Source organism: Mesoplodon densirostris, chromosome 2 (assembly GCF_025265405.1).
Source record: "Mesoplodon densirostris isolate mMesDen1 chromosome 2, mMesDen1 primary haplotype, whole genome shotgun sequence".
Lineage (NCBI taxonomy): Eukaryota > Metazoa > Chordata > Mammalia > Artiodactyla > Ziphiidae > Mesoplodon > Mesoplodon densirostris.
In genome coordinates this window covers 110,421,020-110,441,873 of record NC_082662.1, presented here as the reverse complement: position 1 = coordinate 110,441,873, position 20,854 = coordinate 110,421,020, and the positions used below count along the sequence as shown (strand labels likewise).

General features: G+C 44.4%; 3 protein-coding genes across 3 annotated transcripts; 1 reads left to right on the top strand and 2 right to left on the bottom strand.

Annotated features, from left to right (window-relative positions):
- The first annotated feature begins 13,098 nt into the window (after window positions 1-13,098).
- On the top strand, window positions 13,099-16,587 carry LOC132484190 (histone H2B type 2-E-like). Its single transcript, XM_060090434.1, has one exon. The coding sequence runs from the start codon at window positions 15,826-15,828 to the stop codon at window positions 16,204-16,206; it is 381 nt and encodes a 126-aa protein (XP_059946417.1). The 5' UTR covers window positions 13,099-15,825; the 3' UTR covers window positions 16,207-16,587.
- Window positions 13,439-13,912, bottom strand: LOC132484185 (histone H3). Its single transcript, XM_060090430.1, has one exon. It carries the CDS (start codon window positions 13,897-13,899, stop codon window positions 13,489-13,491), a length of 411 nt encoding a protein of 136 aa, XP_059946413.1. The 5' UTR covers window positions 13,900-13,912; the 3' UTR covers window positions 13,439-13,488.
- On the bottom strand, window positions 14,973-15,509 carry LOC132484186 (histone H2A type 2-A). Its single transcript, XM_060090431.1, has one exon. It carries the CDS (start codon window positions 15,473-15,475, stop codon window positions 15,083-15,085), a length of 393 nt encoding a protein of 130 aa, XP_059946414.1. The 5' UTR covers window positions 15,476-15,509; the 3' UTR covers window positions 14,973-15,082.
- Window positions 16,588-20,854: the final 4,267 nt, after the last annotated feature.

Genomic DNA, 20,854 nt, shown 5'->3' with positions numbered 1-20,854 from the left:
TTCTTTGTTGAAGAAACTGGGTTGTTTTTCCTGTAGAGTTTTCTCAATTCAGATTTTGCCAATTACTTCCTGATGTAGTTTATCATGATCTTCTGTCTCTATATTTCCTGTAAATTAGTAGTTGGATCAGAGGCTTGATTAGATTTAGGTTTACTTCTCCACTCCCTGGCAAGACTACTTCATAGATAGTGCCATATATATATATATATATATATATATATATATATATATACACATACACATACACACACACACATATATATTTTTTTTCATATCAGGGGACATAATGACTAATTGCTTCTCTTTTTGTGATAACAACACCTATTGATGCTTAATACTTAGATCCTTTAAATCACTAGGGGCTGCAAAATAATATTCTAGCACTTCTCTTTTATTAGCTGGAATTAAGAGAAAGCAGTATTATTTTTAATAATAAACACATAGAAACTACTTAGATATCTATTAGCAGGTGAAAAGAAAGTGGTAGGATCCCTTTTGGTATAAGTAAAAAAGGATATGTGTGTATGAATTGGTGTGTCTGCACTGGTAAGTAAGTAAAACATTTTTCTGGAATTTCATATATTAAAGCTAATAATAGTGGCTACTCATCAGGAGAGGAATTTGGTTAGTCCAGAAGGAGGCTTTTACTTTTTCCTTACATCTTTCAATATCATTTGAATGTTTGATTAATGTGCACTTAAAAACTCTGTCAACAGAAGTAAGTTATTTGGGCAGTGTGGGATTATTGGCCATAAAAAAAGCCCAAGTGATGTGATAATAATTTTGGTGAAAATAATGTATTTCAGATACCTATCCTAGTGCCTGGCACACAGCAGATCCTTAACTTTTTTAGTTAATTGTAAAAAACAGTTTTTAAAATCTTCAATAATATAACCTAAACAGTAATAACAACAACAACAACAAACTCCAAAGGTCCTTGGGATTTATGAACTGACCTACAGTTCTGGGGCTGGGACTCCACTAGTCCCAATCCTGCGAAAAAAACAATCACTTTAAATTGTGAACATCCACTTTAAAGAAGGTATTCTCTGAAGCGATTTTCCTGACTGGTCAACTTCACTGATGAGGCTTAGGCTACAGATTTGGTCCTCAGCCAGGCTAGGAGACTGGGTCACAGAGCGAAACAAAATCAGGTGAAGACAATGCGTAGAACGTGCCTGGGAGAGTTGTTGTGGGTTACTGAGCAAGTCAGGAGCAGTATTTTGGGAGGATTATTCTGACCTTTAAATCTTTATGCTGACTGAGACTTGCAGGATAAATTGATGCTCCTGAATTTTACTCAAATTTTTTCCTAAAATTTGCAAATCACAAACAATCTGAGGATCTCTTACTGTATTTGCTGTATGCATTTAATAGAACCATTTCCCCTGTTCTTATTTATTATTCCTTTTTATGTTCATTATTTGCTCCCTTTCAGACAATCATTCTAATTTCGCTTCTTTGTGTTCCTGCAAAAAGTGTATTGCTTTCTATGCATTAAAAATTATCCTCGCATACTATATATTCCACTTATGTGGCATTCTCGAAATAGCAAAGCTACTGAGATGAACAGATTAGTGGTTTCCAGGGGGTGGGTGTGAGGTAGGAGGTGGTTGGGAGTGAATTGTGGAGTTCTTTTGAGGTAATTGAACAGGTCTGTATCTTGATTGTGGTGGTGGTTAGAAGAATTTATACATGGAATAAAATTGCACAGGATTACATGCACACACACACACACATATGAATGCAGTTTAAAGAAACTGTGAAAAGTAATTCAGGTCTGTAGACTAGTTAACGGTAATGTACCAATGTCATTATCCTGGTTTTGATATTGTACTACAACTCTAAATCATGTCACCCTTGGGGGAAGCTGAGTGAAGGGTACATGGGATTATACTATTTTTGCAACTCGCTGTGGATTTATTATTATTTCAAAACAAAATTTTTAAAAAGCTGCAGAACATACTTTACTACTAACTAAATAGATGCAAAGTTAAACTAGAATGGCATATGCTTTTTCTGTTCCTACTGCTTATATACTCTTCTTTGGTACCAGACAATGTTTTAAACACTTTACATGTATTAAGTCATTTTATCCTCACAATAACCCTATGGGTAGGTAGTATTATTATTTCCATTCTACAGATGTAGAGATGGAACCACAGAGAGGTTAAGTAATGTGCCCACAGTCACCCAGTCATATCAGCAAGAATCATATCCTATCAGCCAATTGACCAAGCCAAGATAAAAATTCAGTCTCCTTTTAGTCACTGTACTACACCACTAATGTCAAAGAAGCAAGATGTTGATGCAGCATTTATAGCAGTTAACAATGTTAGAAATAATCAACAATTTAGGAATGCTGAAATAAGTTATATCAACTCTAAGGGAAAAAAAATTAGTAGTTAGACTTAGTCTAACAAGCCCAGTTTATTGATTTGTTTTCAAGGAGGGAGAGCACACACCAAAAAAACTGTGAGGTGTCTCACTAACAAAAGAAAAACATGGAGTTATTGTAAGCTGTGGGGAAGGATAAACTATAGAGTTTTGATGGGCTTAAAGCAAAGCAGGGCTGTGTGAAAGGAGGGACATCAGAACTAGGCTTTCAAGTGCATTCAGGGTCCTGTTTCCTTGGAAACTACAAAGTATTGATGAAGGTGGAATGTTGTGTTTAGAAATCTCTTGTTTGAAGTTTTGTACCTGGGTTGAAAACCAAGGCTGCTTCTCTGTGTCAGAGTGATTTAGGTCCTCTGGGCAGGAGGGGGATATTTCATTCTTACTGATATGATTTCACACAGCAAAAGTTCTGATAATCTACGATTTTTAAGAGAACAAAGTTTCTCAGGGAATAAGAAAGCAGTGGTCCCTCAAAGAAGGGGATTCTGACTCTTTATAGCTACAGCATGTCCTTGGGACTTGTGTTTCCTGATAATTTTTGACTAATTCTTTGACGTTCATCGCAGCCTGATGAATGGCAGAACAGATTTTTTACTTTCTCAGTCCTAGCAAATGTCTACTTTCTCAGAATGCATTAAGTGGTATTGTGTTTTATATTTTATTCTATTTTTTACTTTCCCCCTTTCTAACGTATATGTTAGAAATTGGCTTTTCTTTCTCAACTCCCACAAAACCCTGCATCTCTCTTTTGTTATCCATGTTGTGATGTGAACATGCACTCTATTGACTGAAGTGCTGCATTAAACTCCAGGATGTGCAAACACCACATTTTACCTCCCACTCTCCCACTGACAGACATCCACATTTGCTCCAATTCCCCATCATCACAAACATGCTGTTATAAATAAACATCATTGTGCATTTCCCTTATGGACCTATGTAAGAATATCTTTTGGATAAGAACTCTCATTACTAGGGTCATTTATTCTTTATTGAATGAAATAGTACCAGGCTCCGCTCCAGAATGGTAGGCTCAGACTTCCAACACCAAGGCATCAGGACTCCCATGAGACCACTTCCAGGTTAACGCTTGGGTCATCCAACTTTCTAAGTTTGGCCAGACTATCTGGTGTAGAGTGATATCTCATCTTTACTTTCATCTTCATTTCTTTGATTATTAATGAGTTCAAGCATCTCTACATGAGTTTGATAGCTTCTGTGTTTGCTTTTCTGTATATTGCTTACTTATAGACTTTTCCCAACATTGTTTATGGAGTAAAACCTAGCCACTCCATGGTTTGGCATTTGAGGCCCCTAAAACTGGTCACTGATGTCCCCAGTATGAAGAGCTCATTTCTCATTACTGCCCTTTGTCCAGGCTACCTGTGGTCCAACAACAATTCTTCTTTGTTTTCACTTTCCCTTCTGCCTGGGTTACACCACCTTCCTTAGCTCCCAATCTAAACATATCTCAGATCCTAAATATTCCTGAGAACCCACCTCAAATATCACCTCCTACAGGAAGGGTTCCCTTGTTTGCTCAGCTGGAATTGACCTTTCCCTCTCAGCTCCCACAGAGCTCAACCTGACTCTCTTTATCATCCACTACAATAAGCCTTCCACTTTTGTTATTCATGTGGGCATCACCTCCCCATAAAGACAGGCATCAGGTTATGTGTGCAAGAACAGAAAGATTCATAAGGCATGTTCAGAGAAATATTGACTTTAAAGAATAAGTACGATGATTTTTACTTTATTCTTTGTAGTTTCCTCTAGCCAGTGTTTTTCTAACTATAGGTTGTAACTCATTAGTGGGTTATGAAATCGGTTTACTTGATAGAGAGCACCTTTTTCTCCCTTTTTTTAAGAAGAAGAGAAGAGAAAATATCAGAGTATATCACAAATAGTAAGTATCATTTTGCAAAACCTGTTGCAGTTTATATTCTTTTGTGAATGTGACTAGGAGGCCATGTAAAATGTGTTTCTAACTGGGGGTTGGAAGTCAGGAGAGGTCTGTTCTACTGTACTGAAAGGGTCATAGAACATGCCATCCCAGAATGACACTTTGGCATATTGATCATTTTGAGCTGTAGGCACTTGAAAAACAGGAAATGCAGGGACAGACTTTCTTTGAACTCCCCTTATCTGCTAAAGGACAGATTCTCCAAAGGAACTTAATTGTCATAAATGCCCTCCCCAGAGAGTTTCACTGACCAGGGAACATTGACTCTTCACAGGATAGGAGACCAGAAGTCGAGACCACACTCAGACAAACTTTGTCACAAACTATCATACCTCTCATCTATTCTTCATTTCTCCTCAAAGTCATTTCTTCTCCCCTAATAGGCTTGTGTCCCCTGTCCCCTTTCCCTATTAAGAAGGATATTTAAGTCTGAATTCTAAGCCACCTCGGTGTGTTACTCATTTTTTTCCTGAGTATCTACCATGTATACATGAGGTATACATTGTTAGTAATCTTCTGTTTGCTTTTTTCTTGTTAATTTCTCTTTTTATTATGGGGGTCTCACCTAAAAATTCAAAAGGTCAGAGGGAAAATTAGTTTTCCTCCCCTACAGTACATGTATTGATGTTATTTGTATCTATTGTGTATATCACTTTTCCTTGAAACACTGACTCTAATACAAAAAAAAAAAAAAGTAAAACACAAAACTTTGTTTTTCCCCCTGGCTTTAATGGAAGCAAACTCATGAATAATATTTTCAAAACCTATCTCTTTGCTTAGTTCATTTTCTTTTTTTTTTTTTTTTGAATTCTTCCAATTCATCACACCCCCACCCCCACCCCCACTTTCCCCACTTTGGTGTCCATAAGTTTGTTCTCTACATCTGTGTCTCTATTTCTGCCCTGCAAACCGGTTCATCTGTACCATTTTTCTAGGCTCCACATATATGCGTTAATATACGATATTTGTTTTTCTCTTTCTGACTTACTTCACTCTGTATGACAGTCTCTAGGTCCATCCACCTCACTACAAATAACTCAATTTCGTTCCTTTTTATGACTGAGTAACATTCCATTGTATATATGTGCCACACCTTCTTTATCCATTCATCTGTTGATGGACACTTAGGTTGCTTCCATGTCCTGGCTATTGTAAATAGAGCTGCAATGAACATTGGGGTGCATGTGTCTTTTTGAATTATGGTTTTCTCAGTGTATATGCCCAGTAGTGGGATTGCTGGGTCATATGGTAATTCTATTTTTTAGTTTTTTAAGGAACCTCCATACTGTTCTCCATAGTGGCTGTATCAAGCTACATTCCCACCAACAGTGCAAGAGGGTTCCCTTTTCTCCACACCCTCTCCAGCATTTGTTTGTAGATTTTCTGATGATGCCCATTCTAACTGGTGTGAGGTGAGACCTCATTGTAGTTTTGATTTGCATTTCTCTAATAATTAGTGATGTTGAGCAGCTTTTCATGTGCTTCTTGGCCATCTGTACGTCTTCTTTGGAGAAATGTCTATTTAAGTCTTCTGCCCATTTTTGGATTGGATTTTTTGTTCTTTTAATATTGAGCTGCATGAGCTGTTTGTATATTTTGGAGATGAATCCTTTGTCTACTGATTCATTTGCAAATATTTTCTCCCATTCTGAGGGTTGTATTTTTGTCTTCTTTATGGTTTCCTTTGCTGTGCAAAAGCTTTGAAGTTTCATTAGGTCCCATTTGCTTATTTTTGTTTTTATTTCCATTACTCTAGGAGGTGGATCAAAAAAGATCTTGCTGCGATTTATGTCAAAGAGTGTTCTTCCTATGTTTTCCTCTAAGAGTTTTATAGTGTCCAGTCTTACATTTAGGTCTCTAATCCATTTTGAGTTTATTTTTGTGTATGGTGTTAGGGAGTGTTCTAATTTCATTCCTTTACATGTAGCTGTCCAGTTTTCCCAGCACCACTTATTGAAGAGACTGTCTTTTCTCCATTGTATATCCTTGCCTCCTTTGTCATAGATTAGTTGACCATAGGTGCGTGGGTTTATCTTTGGGCTTTCTATCCTGTTCCATTGATCTATCTTTCTTTTTTTGTGCCAGTACTGTATTGTCTTGATTACTATAGCTTTGCAGTATAGTCTGAAGTCAGGGAGTCTGATTCCTCCAGCTCCGTTTTTTTCCCCTCAAGACTGCTTTGGCTATTCGGGGTCTATTGTGTCTCCACACAAATTTTAAGATTTTAAAACACAAAACTTAGGCTCAAATTCCATCCTGGCCGCTTTTTAGCTTGGTGATCCACATACCCAGGTGTCTCATCTTCACCAGAAATTTTCTTAACTGTAAGACAGGAAAACAAACCTCTTCTTCCTTTCCTGGGTTCTTGTGGAATCAAATGAGAGGACATAAGTGAATGGCTTTTGTGATTCATAAGGCACTCAGGAACCCAAGTATTCTTAATGTCTGGGCCACAGTCTAGCAGAATCTCAAGATGCTAATCATCTAGAGATTAAATAATGTACCAATTGTTTCCTATGTATTAGTTTTTCTTTCCACAACATGATTGTAATGTTCCCAAAGGAAAGATTTAGGACTTGTATCAATTAGTGTTTATCATAATGTTAATTAAATTGACTAATAATTATTAATTTATTGCCATGTTGAAACACTGCTCTAAGTCTTTTGCAATACTTGTATTTATCTCATTTTATCCCTATGGTAATCCTATGAGGTGTCTACATTTATTGTCACTATTTTACAGATATTGAAACTGAGACATTGAACTCCTATTCTAGCTCCATATCTTTTCTCTTCCAGCTTTTCCCAGACAAATGAATCCGGGAACATTCTACTATTGCCCAGACAGTTCAGGCTGTCTCATTATTACCAGAGGCATCTAACCAAGGGCCAAAGACATTTCCCTGCACTGCCCCTGAAGCCTGGACTTCCCCAAGTGGAGATACAGCCTCCCTTCTAGGCTCCACACTCATGGGCACAGAGAGCATTAGTAAAAATGCAAAGCTATTGCTCTTAAGTTTTAATACTCAGGTGCAAGTGACTGACAGATGGCCTTTTGGAGGTGGAGAGTTCATGGGCACCTAGACAGAGGGAAACCAGGGGAAGTCTGGGCCTGCTTCCAGAGGGCCCTAGGGGCTCAGGGCTCAGCATCCGTAGTGGTTTGAATAGTGTCCTCCCCCCAAATTCATGTCTACCCAGAAGCTCAGAATGTGATTTTATTTGGAAATATGGTCTTTGCAGATGTAACTAAGGGTCTTGAGATGAAATCATCCTAGATTGAGGGTGGGATAAGTGAAAGGAGAGGGAGAGTTGGACACAGAGATTCAGGGAAGAAGGTCATGTGGAGACAAAGGCAGAAATTGGAGTGATGCTGCCAGAAGCCAAGGAACGCCAGGAGACACTGGAAGCTGAAAGAGGCAAGGAAGGATTCTCCCTTAGAAGCTCTGGAGAAAGCATGGCCCTGCTGATACTTTGATTTCAGACTACTGATCTCCAGAACTGTGAGAGAATAAATCTCTGTTGTTTTAAGCTAGCAAGTTTGTGGTAATTTGCTATAGCAGCCCTAAGGAAACGAACACAGCATCCTCGCAACAGTTTGGGTGTGAGCTGTCCTGAAGAGCAAGAAGAGTTTGCCACTGCCGCAGACCACAGCGGAGTCAATCTGGGTTCTTCCTTCCCTGGTATGGCCTCAGGGAGCCCTACAGACATCCATGGATGGGAGAGGTCAACCAGTGTCTAGAGGCCCTCAGTGCCGCTTGCGAAGATGGAGATGCCCTGAGGAACTCTGGGTTGAGCAGGTCAAGGGGCTCATGAAGGGGCCAGTCTGATAGCTTTGGAGTGCCAAGTCTCCCATTCTTGAGGCATTTTCTTCTCTGCCATCTCCCTTCCCTCCCTCCCACCTTTCCTCCAAGTACACTGCATACTCTGCTTATCACACTCAAATCTCCCTTCCCACAAATAAAAAGAAACTAGTGTCTTTCATGAACACAGGATGGTGTATTAGTTTCCCATTCCTGCTTTAACACATTACCACAGATTTAGTGGCTTAAAACAACACAAATGTATTCTCTTGTAGTTCTAGAGGTCAGAAGCCAAAAATGAATCTTAAGGGGCTAAAATCAAGCGCCAGAAAGACTGATTCCTTCCGGAGGCTCTGTGGGGGAGAATCCACTCCTTGTCTCTTCTAGCTTCTAGAGGTTGCTGGCATTTCTTGGCTCCTGGCCTCATCGCCCCACCCCTGCTTCTGTCATTACATCACCTTCTCCCCACTGAGCCTCGTGCCTCCCTCTAATAAGATCTGTTGTGATTACATTTAGGGCCCACCCAGATAATCCAGGATAACCTCCCTGCCTCAAGTCCTTAATTTAATCACATTGGCAAAGTCCCTTTTGCCATATAAGGTAACATATTCAGATTCCAGGGATTAGGATGCAGGCATGCTAATGGGGGGCTGTTATTCAGTCTACCACAAATATGAACCCCTCCCTAAAGCACCTCCCTTCAAGCACTGATCCCATTAAGCAGGTCACTAGTGGTGAACTCTGCCCTCAGCAAAGTTCACCAGAAGCAGTTTAGTGGTTGGCTTTAGCCATCTGTGGGCAAGGGTTACAGCCCAGGGAAGCTACCTTCTGCCCTTTTCTGGAGCCAACCTGCAGGAAATTCCTGCCAGACATGCTGTTGGCCTGCAAATTCCTGAGAGTTCCCTGAGAGCTGGGAGGGGCCTGGATACTGGGTCCTTTTGAGTGAGGATTCAGAAGCCAGGGTTTCTGGGTAAGCAGGAGGAAGAGAGTCCACTGAAGCAATGAGGCCCTCAACCCTGTGTTCAATCAGGCACCTCCTGTCATTTCCCTTCCCAGCTTCCAGTATGTGCCCTTTACTTGGTGTTTTCTGCTTAATATGAACTTTGGAGTCCCAGCACTTTGGTCAGAATCCCTGGCCCTGGCACTCACTAGCTGTGAGAGCTTGAGCAAAATACTCAAAGCTTCCCAGTCTAAAATGAGGATGATAGACCATCTACTTGCCTTGCAGGGTTGTCATGGTGATTAAAAGAGATATAAAATATAAAGCATAGTTAGAAGAGACTGAGCTTAATGCATAAGTGGTTGTTATTTCTGAACTTCAGTGTACAATATGTCCCTATGATGATCACAGTTGCCCCTTGGGACACTTTCTCCTGGTGGTCCTCTTCTCTTTCCAGCTCTCCTTCTGCCTCTTGGTGTTCTCTTCATCTACCAGCCCCATCACTGGTCCTGCTTGCCCAGGATGCCTGCCTCAGTCCTCTTCTCTTCTCCTTGACCCCTGGGTAGATCTCATCTCATTCCTTGCCTTCTGTTACCCTTATCTATCTGCTAAGGGCTTCCCCCAAAGTAGCTCCAGCTGAGCCCCTTTGCTGTTTAAATTAATATTCCTAACTCTTAGTGAATGTATCCTAGATGGATAACAGGAATCTCAACTTCAATGTTGGAAGGGACTTTATGCAGCTTCTTTGTTCCAAAAGCAATTTCTTCTCCTTAAATTCTCCACCTTAGTGAAAACTACCATTATCTCCTAGCTTCTCAAGCCAAGGAGAGGCTCCTTCCTCTCTTCCATTCTCCAAATACCTAAATCTTATCAAATTTACTTTCTACAATTCCCTCAAGTCCATCACTGTATCTCTGTCCACTCCTAGCCACTGCCTTAACTGAGGCCCCCAACAGCTCTGATTAAAGGACACAAAGTCCAATAAACAATCCAGTTCCATGGCCAACTTTTTCTGGAAACAGGCTGGACATGATGAAACTTTTAAAAAGAATGTGAATTTCTTTTTGCTTGATTTTCTTTTTTGTAATCTGAAAGTGGAAGATTACTTAAGTACTTAAAATAATTAAATTTTGATATTGACATTAAAAAAATTGGGTACTACTTCACACTAGGTTTTTAAACCAATGAAGACATTCCAGAAGTTTCCTATTAGGCCTAGGAAGTTTGACCTTCACAGAACAGTGGCAGGAATATCATCTTTGTCCTATTACCCAAAAGGTGTCAAAGCTAAAATGCCTGTGGCAGTTTGGGAAGCCCTGAAGGCACTGGAGAACTCCTCACGCCTCCCAGAACAGGCTCACAGTGAGAACCAGCTTCTGTTGTCTTGGCCTTGTGCGGCAAATCCCCCAAACAGCTGCTGATTGGTGGGGCAGCAGTGTTTTGCTAAGGTCTGGCTCTCCACTGGGTGAGAGGGAGTGGGTCAGACAGGCCCACTTCCTCAGAAAGTGAGTGTGTACACACCTGTTTCCACTGCCTGCTGTTTCTTGGCCCCATGTGAGGGCAGGGGGCTGTCAGCTGAGTAGAGAACACTTCCATGGTTGAGGCCCAGAGCCCGGCTGTGTAGCAGCCCTGGAAGAGGGATCAATGATGCAGACAAGGCCCTGCCTTTAAGGGGCTCACCTTTGACAGGAAACCAGGAAAGACCAACCAGGGAGGGCCTCCCCTGTTCCACCAGCAAGAGACCAGTGCTCCTCTCTCTCTGCTTTCTTTCATCATTATCCTTCCACAACCTGCAAGCGTTGAGTTTGGTAAGTGAGCAATCCACTGCTGTGGCAGGAGGACAGAGGTGGGTAGAAAAATGAGGAGGGGGTGAAGGCAGGATATAGACATTCCTGCTAAGCTAGGAACCCCTGACCTGCCTTAGCCATGACAGATGCCCAGGCTGATCCCAAATTTCAGGGCCACAGGGAGATCTTAGATATCTGCTTTTAAATCTGATGTAGTATCCCTTCAGGGAGTATGATCCTGGGGAGGAAGAGCCCTGACATGGAAATCCATGTGCTCAGGGGTCTGCTGAGCCACTAATGGCTCAGACATGCTGGAAAGTCACTCACTGTCTGAGAACTTCAGGCTGCCTCTTTGAAAACAAACTACAGTGGATGAGATGCTGGGTGCAAATGTGCCATCCCTGCACAGCCCTGAGTCACTGCTGCTTCTGCTTATATCTCACAGAGTATAGATCCTCAGGATCCCATCTTGCAGTGTTGGTCTGAGCAGGGAATGAAACCCCGGGTCTGTATTAGTTTTCTAGGGCAGCCATAACAAAATACCACAGACTGGGTGGCTTAAACAACTAATTTTATTTTCTCACAGTTCAAGAGGCTAGAAGTCCAAGATCAAGATGTGGGCAGGTTGGATTTCTTCTGAGACCTGTCTCTTTGGCTTGCAGATGGCTGCCTTCTCATTGTGTCTTCACATGGATATCCCTCTGTGTTGTCTGTGTCCTGATTGCCTCTTCTTATAAGGACACGACTCATTTAGGGTCCATCTTAATGACCCCATTTTAAACTTAATTGCCTATTTAGGGGTCCTATCCCCAAGTACAGTTACATTCTGAGGTACAAGGAATTAGGGCTTCAACATATGAATTGTTGGGGGGCACAATTCAGCCCATAACAGGCCCTATTCTGAAAATCTCTGTGAGCCTGGGGCTGCAAACTGGGGACCCACTGTCAGGAGAAGCTGCGGTCCACATTGCTCTTCTTTTTTTCCCCACACTCCTTGCAAAGGGCAAAAAAGTTTTGAAAAGTATGTCTACTTCAGTTTCTATTCCCCTCAGTGAATTCTCACCCATCTCTGGTAGTGCTTTTATCTATCAACTGTGCTGAGACAACAAAAACACAAACTCTGGCCTCTTCCAGGTGCAAACAAGCGATGATCAAGGTTAAAAAGAGATGTCATGAGACCCACATAGTAGCTCCTATCTGAGTCTTGTGTAGTGTGGGCTCTACAAGATACTGTCCCACTCCCCCAGTTGAAGAGGTTCATTCCTAAAAGACAGTAAGAGACCTTAGACTTCTGCTCTCATCTGGTGCAGGAATTGCCCCTCTGAGACCACGTCAAATCTCTGCCCTCACAGATCCTGGGGCCAGCAAATGGGTGCAAGGGAGAGGAGCAGGGTCTGTTCTGCCTTCCATTGGTTCACTGCCTCCCACAGCTTGAACTCTGAGCGCCTTGACCTGGATAACTTCTCATATAACTACACAGAGGTCACGCCTATGCCTCTCGGGATGTCTTCCAGCAAGAATCAGTCTCCTGCCGTGGAGCCGAGAACAATACCGACAAGACCGAGTCCCCGGGGAGTGGCCTAGGTTATGGCGGCCCTTGAGCTCCCGGCCGTCTATCCTCTTCCCCACAGCTGCTCCTTTGGCTCAGGCTGGTCAAACCCACCCGACTGCATGAACTGAATGCCAGGCCGCAGACACCAGATCCTTCCTCGTCCTCTGGTCTATTCCTGCACAGAGCTACCGGTACTTGTCTGAGTGGGGTTGGCATTTGAAAGAAAAGGAGCAAGGCTGAGGAAAGTGAGAATGTCAAGGGTTTAAAATAACAGGCGAAATCGTTCAGGCCCGCGAGGGAGTTTTGAGAAAGAGAGGGTGGAGTGAGGGGATGAATGGCCTCCGCTAAACTCTTTGCTGAGGAGTGACGCCTGGTCATTATCGACATCCAACGCGCAGCCAGGTTGCAGGAATCCCTCACTTTCCCCGGCAGAAAGGGGGCGGGAACGACCGACGTGGCGATTTCCCTCCGGAGCCGGAGAGCCACGCGGGGCGGGGCCCTTTCCGGCGCGAGTGAGGAGGTCAGGCCTGCGCGCGGCTCTCAGCTGCCTGAAGGCCAGCGCCCGCGCGCTCAAGCCCGCGAATCCTGAGCGTCCCCTAGTGACTCCGCCTGGTCTAACCTACCCCCCCCCCACTCCCGGAACAGATTACAGTTCTGGGCCAAGGTCGAGTACGAAGACGCCCTAGAAGAGCCCGACCCTACGGGAGGACCCGTGGCTGCCTCCAAGAAGCGAAACTGGGCGCCCCGTCCGCGCCCAAGAACGCAGCGGCAACCTCGCCAGTCCAGAGAAGCCGACTGACCAAACTCAAAGATCCTGACACCCCGGAAGACGGCCAGTAAGCAGGGGACCAGGCCGGATACCTGGCCTTTCTTTAGCCTATCTGTCGGAGCCCAACGCTCTGCCCGCTCTAACGGCCTCTCCTCCCGGGGCATGCGAGGGTCCGCCGGGAGAGCACGGACAAGTGGCACAGCTTCTTCCAAGTGCAGTTGTGGGTGGCTCTGAAAAGAGCCTTTGGATATGATGGAACCTCGAGCCGAGCGCACACTTCTTAAGCCCGCTCCCCGCGGATGCGGCGGGCCAGCTGGATGTCTTTGGGCATGATGGTCACGCGCTTGGCGTGGATAGCGCACAGGTTCGTGTCTTCAAACAGCCCCACCAGATAGGCCTCGCTCGCCTCCTGCAGCGCCATCACGGCCGAGCTCTGGAAGCGCAGATCGGTCTTAAAGTCCTGCGCGATCTCGCGCACCAGCCGCTGGAAGGGCAGCTTGCGGATCAGCAGCTCGGTCGACTTCTGGTAGCGCCGGATCTCCCGCAGGGCCACGGTGCCCGGCCGGTAGCGGTGCGGCTTCTTGACGCCGCCGGTGGCCGGCGCGCTCTTGCGGGCCGCCTTGGTGGCCAGCTGCTTTCGCGGGGCCTTGCCACCGGTCGACTTGCGGGCAGTCTGCTTTGTACGGGCCATAGCGAACCGACACACGAGCTCACCGGCGCAGCGATGCGCAAGGAGAGGAACCGGGGTCCGGCCCGCCGCAGCGGTCTTTATAGGCACAGTCTCTTTCCCGATTGGGCGGGACAATAATTGAAAGTCCCGCGCTGGCTGTCCATTGGCTGTGACGTCATCGGCCCTAGCGCCACTGATTGGCTTGGGCGGAATCCCCCCTACCCCCGCCCACCCGCCTCCCTTTCTACTTTCCGGTTTGCCAACGGTTTTCCCTGCCTTGCTTTTCCTTTCTTTCAGGGTGAGAGTCAGTTTTGAGCGTAACTGTGTCAGAATGTTCCCCCTCAACCCTTCGCTCCCTTGGAACGCGCTACCCGCGAAACCCTCTTTCTACGCTTTCTAGCTCCCGAATTGAACCTCAACCTTCTGTTTGGCCCCGCCGCCCCCGGAACGCCTTGTTGCCTTCTCAGAGCCCCCTAGCTTAGTTGGCATGACGGATCGTTGTGGGGTTTTTTGTTTTGTTTTGTTTCCGCCTTTCGGTGCTCTTCGGATCGGAAAGTTATCTGCGCACCCCTCCGGGCGCAAGATTCCGCCTCCGAATGCCTAAGTGGGTACCTGTATCTCCGCTGCGAAGGCGCCTTTTTTTCCCCCTTTGAGACAGTCGACTCACTTAAGCCAAACCCCAGGTCCGCCACACTCCCGAAAACTGTCCGCTCCCCTAACCGACTGGGGTGAACGGGGCGTGTACGTGTGTGAGAGAGGGAACGTCCCCTTGGTACTAGACCTCAAGTGTTGGGCAAAGGCCTGGGGGACAACTATACTATAGAGTTGCTCACTAGGCATCCGACTCCGAGTTAAGGCATCGCGGGTCGCCTGACGGAGTACTTAGAACTGAGTCGACCCTGGCGCCCAAGAGGCTTGCTCCCTTCACCTGAGTTAATTACCCTCCCGGATTTACAACCCGTCGCCACCCACCCACGCATAACACCGGTAAGGTACTCAAAGATTCCAGAAGGTGGGTGAATGGCACTCCCTCCCCCTCTGTACCCCTGGGCCGCACGTCTACTACTGAGAAAGCTGAAATTGAGCAAACTAGGTGTTGGAACAACCCTTTTTATTTGAAAAAGTGGGTGGCTCTGAAAAGAGCCTTTGATTTCACAGGTGCCCCTTCGAGTAGGGGGCTTGAGAAGGCTTCCGGAGACCAGCCTCACTTGCCCTTCGCCTTGTGGTGACTCTCCGTCTTCTTGGGGAGCAACACGGCCTGGATGTTCGGCAAAACGCCGCCCTGGGCGATGGTGACTTTGCCCAACAGCTTGTTCAGTTCCTCGTCATTACGAATGGCCAGCTGCAGGTGACGAGGAATGATGCGCGTCTTCTTGTTGTCTCGGGCCGCGTTGCCCGCCAGCTCCAGGATTTCAGCGGTCAGGTACTCGAGGACTGCCGCCATGTATACGGGCGCGCCGGCCCCCACCCGCTCGGCATAGTTGCCTTTGCGCAGCAGGCGGTGCACTCGCCCCACTGGGAACTGCAGACCTGCGCGGGACGACCGCGACTTGGCTTTGGCACGGGTCTTACCTCCTTGTTTGCCACGACCAGACATGACAGCCACTGGCAATACAAACCGCTCTCGCTTGACGGCTAATAAATTCGCTCTCAACAGCGCCGCTTCACCCTTTTATAGGCAGAACGGCGATTGTCTACGGAACAATTTGATTGGATAAAACACCTCTTTGTCCTGATGACCAATAGGATAGCTCAACCAGAATCCTCTCATTTACATAACCTCGTCCCCCTCGCAAGAGAGCCACTGAAAACTCGCGAATCGCAACGCGGCGTAATCCGAACCCTAATTTGCGTACAGCCTCTATAAGTACCGAGTCGCTTCCGGTAGCCTCGGTGCCGCTGCTGTGTTTGCGTTCGTGGTGGTCTTTGCAGCTCGTGCTTCCCGTTATGCCTGAGCCGGCAAAATCCGCCCCGGCGTCCAAGAAGGGCTCGAAGAAAGCTGTCACCAAAGCCCAGAAGAAGGACGGCAGGAAGCGCAAGCGCAGCCGCAAGGAGAGCTATTCTATCTACGTGTACAAGGTACTGAAGCAAGTGCACCCGGACACCGGCATCTCGTCCAAGGCCATGGGCATCATGAACTCGTTCGTCAACGACATCTTCGAGCGCATCGCGGGCGAAGCGTCGCGCCTGGCGCATTACAACAAGCGCTCGACCATCACCTCCCGGGAGATCCAGACGGCCGTGCGCCTGCTGCTGCCCGGCGAGCTGGCCAAGCACGCCGTGTCCGAGGGCACCAAGGCGGTCACCAAGTACACCAGCTCCAAGTGAGTCCCTGCCGGGATGCGGCGCTCGCACGAGTCGCCGAGCCGCTTGACTTTCCAAAGGCTCTTTTCAGAGCCACCCACCTTCTCAGTGGAAGAAGCTGTCATGTTGTTTTACACGGGTTTTTTGTAGTTCTACTTTGCTTTTTGGTTTCCTCACCTAGTTAACGTTAAGAGCATTCACAGTCGTTAAGTACAAACACAGCCATTTCTTCCAGATAAGTGACGGGGTGTTCTTACCTAGTTTGGGAGGACCTAATGGCGTATAAATGTGCTGCGTTTTGTCAACTCTTGAAACGCTGTTTCAGTGATGTTGCTTTTTATGAACTTATGTATGCAAGGTAAAGTTCGAATATCAAAGGTGCGACCAATGGTGTTCCCAAGTGGTAAAACAGTGGTGGTAATTAATTTTTTGTGTTGTGTGCTCGGTGTTGTTTACAAAAAGGGATAACTCAACCCTCACTTACTACTAACAAATTCCTTGCGTTTGTGTATCTTGCATTCACAAGCACCTGCGTACCCAGTTTATGTGTAGATTCCCCAATAGGGAAATTGGAGCTTGGTCTTGATACCTAGGAATTAACTATTCTGGTGGCTTCTGTCTGCCTCATCTTAGGTCAAATCACATAAAACTTGGCTAATACTCGGTGATAGTGTTCTCCCCAGAGAATTACTTAGAAAAGCTTGCCCAATTTAAAAGACATGTCCATACAATGGAAATAAGATATGCATAATTTCCAAAGCAAGAAAATATTTGAAATTTCGAGGAGCAGAAAGCCCCAATATAGCTAGGAATGCAAAGGAGACTGGCTTCAGAGGTTAGTGTCGGTGCAAACCCTTGGATTGCTTTCTGTAGGGACATGAATAACAGGACCTCATTAACCTTAAAGTAGATCACTCTGGTTGCTACGGTGAATCAAAGATCCTAGATTGTCCATAGTAGAAGCAAGGGAACCAATGAAAAGGGCTATTACAGTGTTACAGGCTAGAGCAGTGACTCAATTAAAGTCTCTTTTCCAGACCAGTAGTATTAGCATTACCTGAGAATTTATTAAAGGTGGAATTTTCAGACCCTAATAATTTGTGTTAACGAGCCCTCTGGGTGATTCTGATGCATGCTAAAGTGTGAGAACCACTGGGTAGTCTAGACATGCTGGATTGGAGAACAGTGATAATAATGGAGATGGTGAGAAATGTTGTGATTAGGATTATATTTTGGAGGTAGTACTGTGAATAGGAGCAAAACCCCTAGGTTTTTAGCCTGAGCAACTGCGTAAACAGTGGTGCTGTTGATTAGGATTGAATACTGGGAGGAGGGATAGATTGGGGCATTGAAGGGAGATCCAGAATTCTGATTTAAGATTGAGAACCTTCAATATATGGAGTTGACATTCAACATTCAACTCGATAAATGGAGTTGGCAGTGTGAGAGATGCATCTAGGGCTCAGCGAAGAGAACATGAACCTGCTTTTAAAAAAAAGTGCACAACCTAAAAATTGAGAAGTATGTTTTATTCGGTGGACTTAGCTGAGGACTTAAGCCTGGGATACAGCTTCTCAGATCCAAGGGACTGTTCCAAAGAGGTAAGGGAGGAGCCAGGATATATAGGAGTTTTTGCTGAAAAAAATAACCAAACATATAGTCGAACATCAAAAGATTACTGCTAATCACAAAAACAGACATCTCAAGTTAATGATTTTAGTGCTTTCCTAGGTATGGGAAGATACAAGAGTTTGGGCTTATTGAAACCATTTCTTTGATATGCACCTTAACTATATAGGGCCATTATCTTGTTTTTCTCCATCCTGAATATCCTCAGGGTGCACCGTCAGGGGTGGCTGCAGTGGCTGAGGGCTTTTTGGCCACAACATCTTTTGCTTACTGAAATGGCAGGCGACATTCTTTGTCCACACTCTAAACACAGCAGTGGGGATGAAGGCTATCACCTTATTCTTCTAGACTTTATTTCTCCTTATATGTTTCCTTAATGTAGTCTTTGAGATTTGATTTCGTATGTTTATGTAGTATAACTTAGTAGTTGATAGCCCTATAACATATGTTATTGACTATGTAGCATTTTTCTTATTCTGTTTTTCTAATATTATGCTGATTTTCATTAAGGAGCTCACCTAATCCCTTATGTAGGTGGAGCTCAAACTTGACTGCCCACAGGTACCTGGAGAACTTTTAGAAATACTGATGTCTGGGTGCCATCCCCAGAAATTCTGATTTAAGTGATTTGAGACACAGTCATCACTTGGAATTTTAAAAAAAAGTTCCCCAGGTGACTCTAATGAGCAGTCAAGTTTGAGAACCATTGCCACATGTTTCCCAGAAAACAGATCTTATCTACAGTTCTTAGCATGATTGGCATGATTGGTTTAAATGTAGTCCCAACCACTTCCCACACTGATTAGCTCAGGAATCTAGACCAATCTAATCAGCACAAACATTTCAGAAATTGAACTACTGGGAATGTAGATTGCTCTTATCTTTTGGTAAAGAATCTTCTTTGTTTTCAAGAGGCTGCAGCAGAATGTAGTGTTATGTGGGTGTGAAGGCAAGAATGATTGTAGACCACAGGAGGGCAACTGCTGAGAGGAAGAATTGGAAGGCTGAGCCACTCATGGAGTTCAGCCAGCCTCAGAGCCCTACAGAGCCCTACTTGGATCTTGAAATATTTGAGAAATAATTTCCCAGAATAAAAGGAAAGATGATAGACCTTTTATCTTGGAAGGTCTCAAAGAGGCCAAATAGGGTAGATAAGGAAAAATAGAGCTGCTCCAACTACACATTTGGACTAAATGTCCACGTTTTAAAATCAATATTTGACCAGGGCCAAAGATTAATATTACCATTAAAATGAAGGACAGTCTAGGATTTTTAAAAGTCTGAAATTTTATTTAAAAATTAAATAATTCTATTATTAAAATTTTTAGTTTGCATTAGTTTCTTAGGGCTGCCATAACAAATTCCCACAAACTGAGTGGCTTAAAACAACGGAAATTTATTCTGTCATCATTTCTGGAGGCTAGAAGTCTAAAGTCAATGTGTTGGCAGGCCCCTGTCCCTCTGAAGGCTCTTCTTGGCCAGGATCCTTCCTTGTCTTTCAGCTTCTGGTAGCCCCAGGTATTATTTGGTTTACAACAAACCCTGACATTTGTCTCAGTTTTTTCCTGTGCATTTCTACATTTTGTTATAAGGACACCTGTCATACTGGATTAGAGCCCACCCTAATGACCTTATTTTAACTTGATTACATCTACAAAGACTCTATTTTCAAATAAGGCCACATTCTAAGGCACTGGGGAGTTAGACTTCAACATATCTTTTGAGGGGACACAATTCAACCTGTAACAGTAGTCAACAGCTGGGGTAGGCTGAATAGGGCTCCTAAATACGTCCACATCTAAACCCTAGAATCTGTGAATATTACCTTAAATGTCAAAGGGGACTTTCCTGGTGTGATTTTGAGATAGGGAGATTATGCTGGATTATTTGGGTGGACCCAAATGTAATCATCAGTGTCCTCATGAGAGGCAAAAAAAAAAAGCCAAGGGAGGAAGAAGGTGATGGAAGCATAGAGAGATTTGAAGATGGTACGACGCTGACTTTGAGAATGGAGGCAGGAACCATGAGCCAAGAAATGCTCCTCTAGAACCTGGAAAATGCATGGAAAAGGATTCTCCCCTAGAACCTTTGGAGAGAGCAGTTTTGAGACCCGCCTGGTGAAACTAATATTTGTGCTTCTGATCTCCAGAACTTTAAGAGAATAAATTTGTGTTTTAAGCCACCAAGTTTATAGTTATTTGTTACAGCAGCCGTAGGAAATTAATGCAACACCTTTATAGCAGGGGTCCCCAACCCCCGGGCAGCGGACCGGTGGGGGTCCACGGCTTGTTGGGAACCGGGCCGCACAGCACGAGGTGAGCGGCGGGCGAGCGAGGGAAGCTTCAAATGCCGCTCCCCATTGCTTGCATTACCGCCTGAAACCGCCCCCCACGCCCGTCGTGTAAAATTGTCTTCCACAAAACCGGTCCCTGGTGCCAAAAAGGTTGGGGACCGCTGCTTTAAAGGATACTTTTTTGACAACTGGAGAAATTTGAATATGGATTGCATATTGGTTAATATTACTGAATCAATATTAAATTTTTGGCGTAATAATGGTACTGTAGTTACATAGGAGACTGTCCTTATTTTTAAGAGAGACGTAAAGTATTTAGGGAAAAGAATGAAATTTTGCCATTTGCAAGAACATGGATGGACTTGGAGGACATTATGCTAAGTGAAATAAATCAGAGAAAGATAGTGTATAATATCACTTATATGTGGAATCTAAAAATTACAACAAACTAGTAAATATAAAAGAAGCAGACTCACAGATACAGAGAACAAACTAGTGGTTACCAGTGGAGAGGGGCAATTTAGGGGTGGGGGAGTGGGAAGTACAAACTACTGGGTGTAAGATAGGCTCAAGGATGTATTGTACAACACGGTGAATATAGCCAATACTTTGTAATAACTGTAAGTGGAAAATAAACTTCAAAAATTATATAAAAATTTTAAAAAATGTTAAGTAAGGAAAAATGTCAAGATGTTTACAACTGATTTTCAAATCGTTCAGAAAATGCAAATGCAGCAAATAGTAACAATT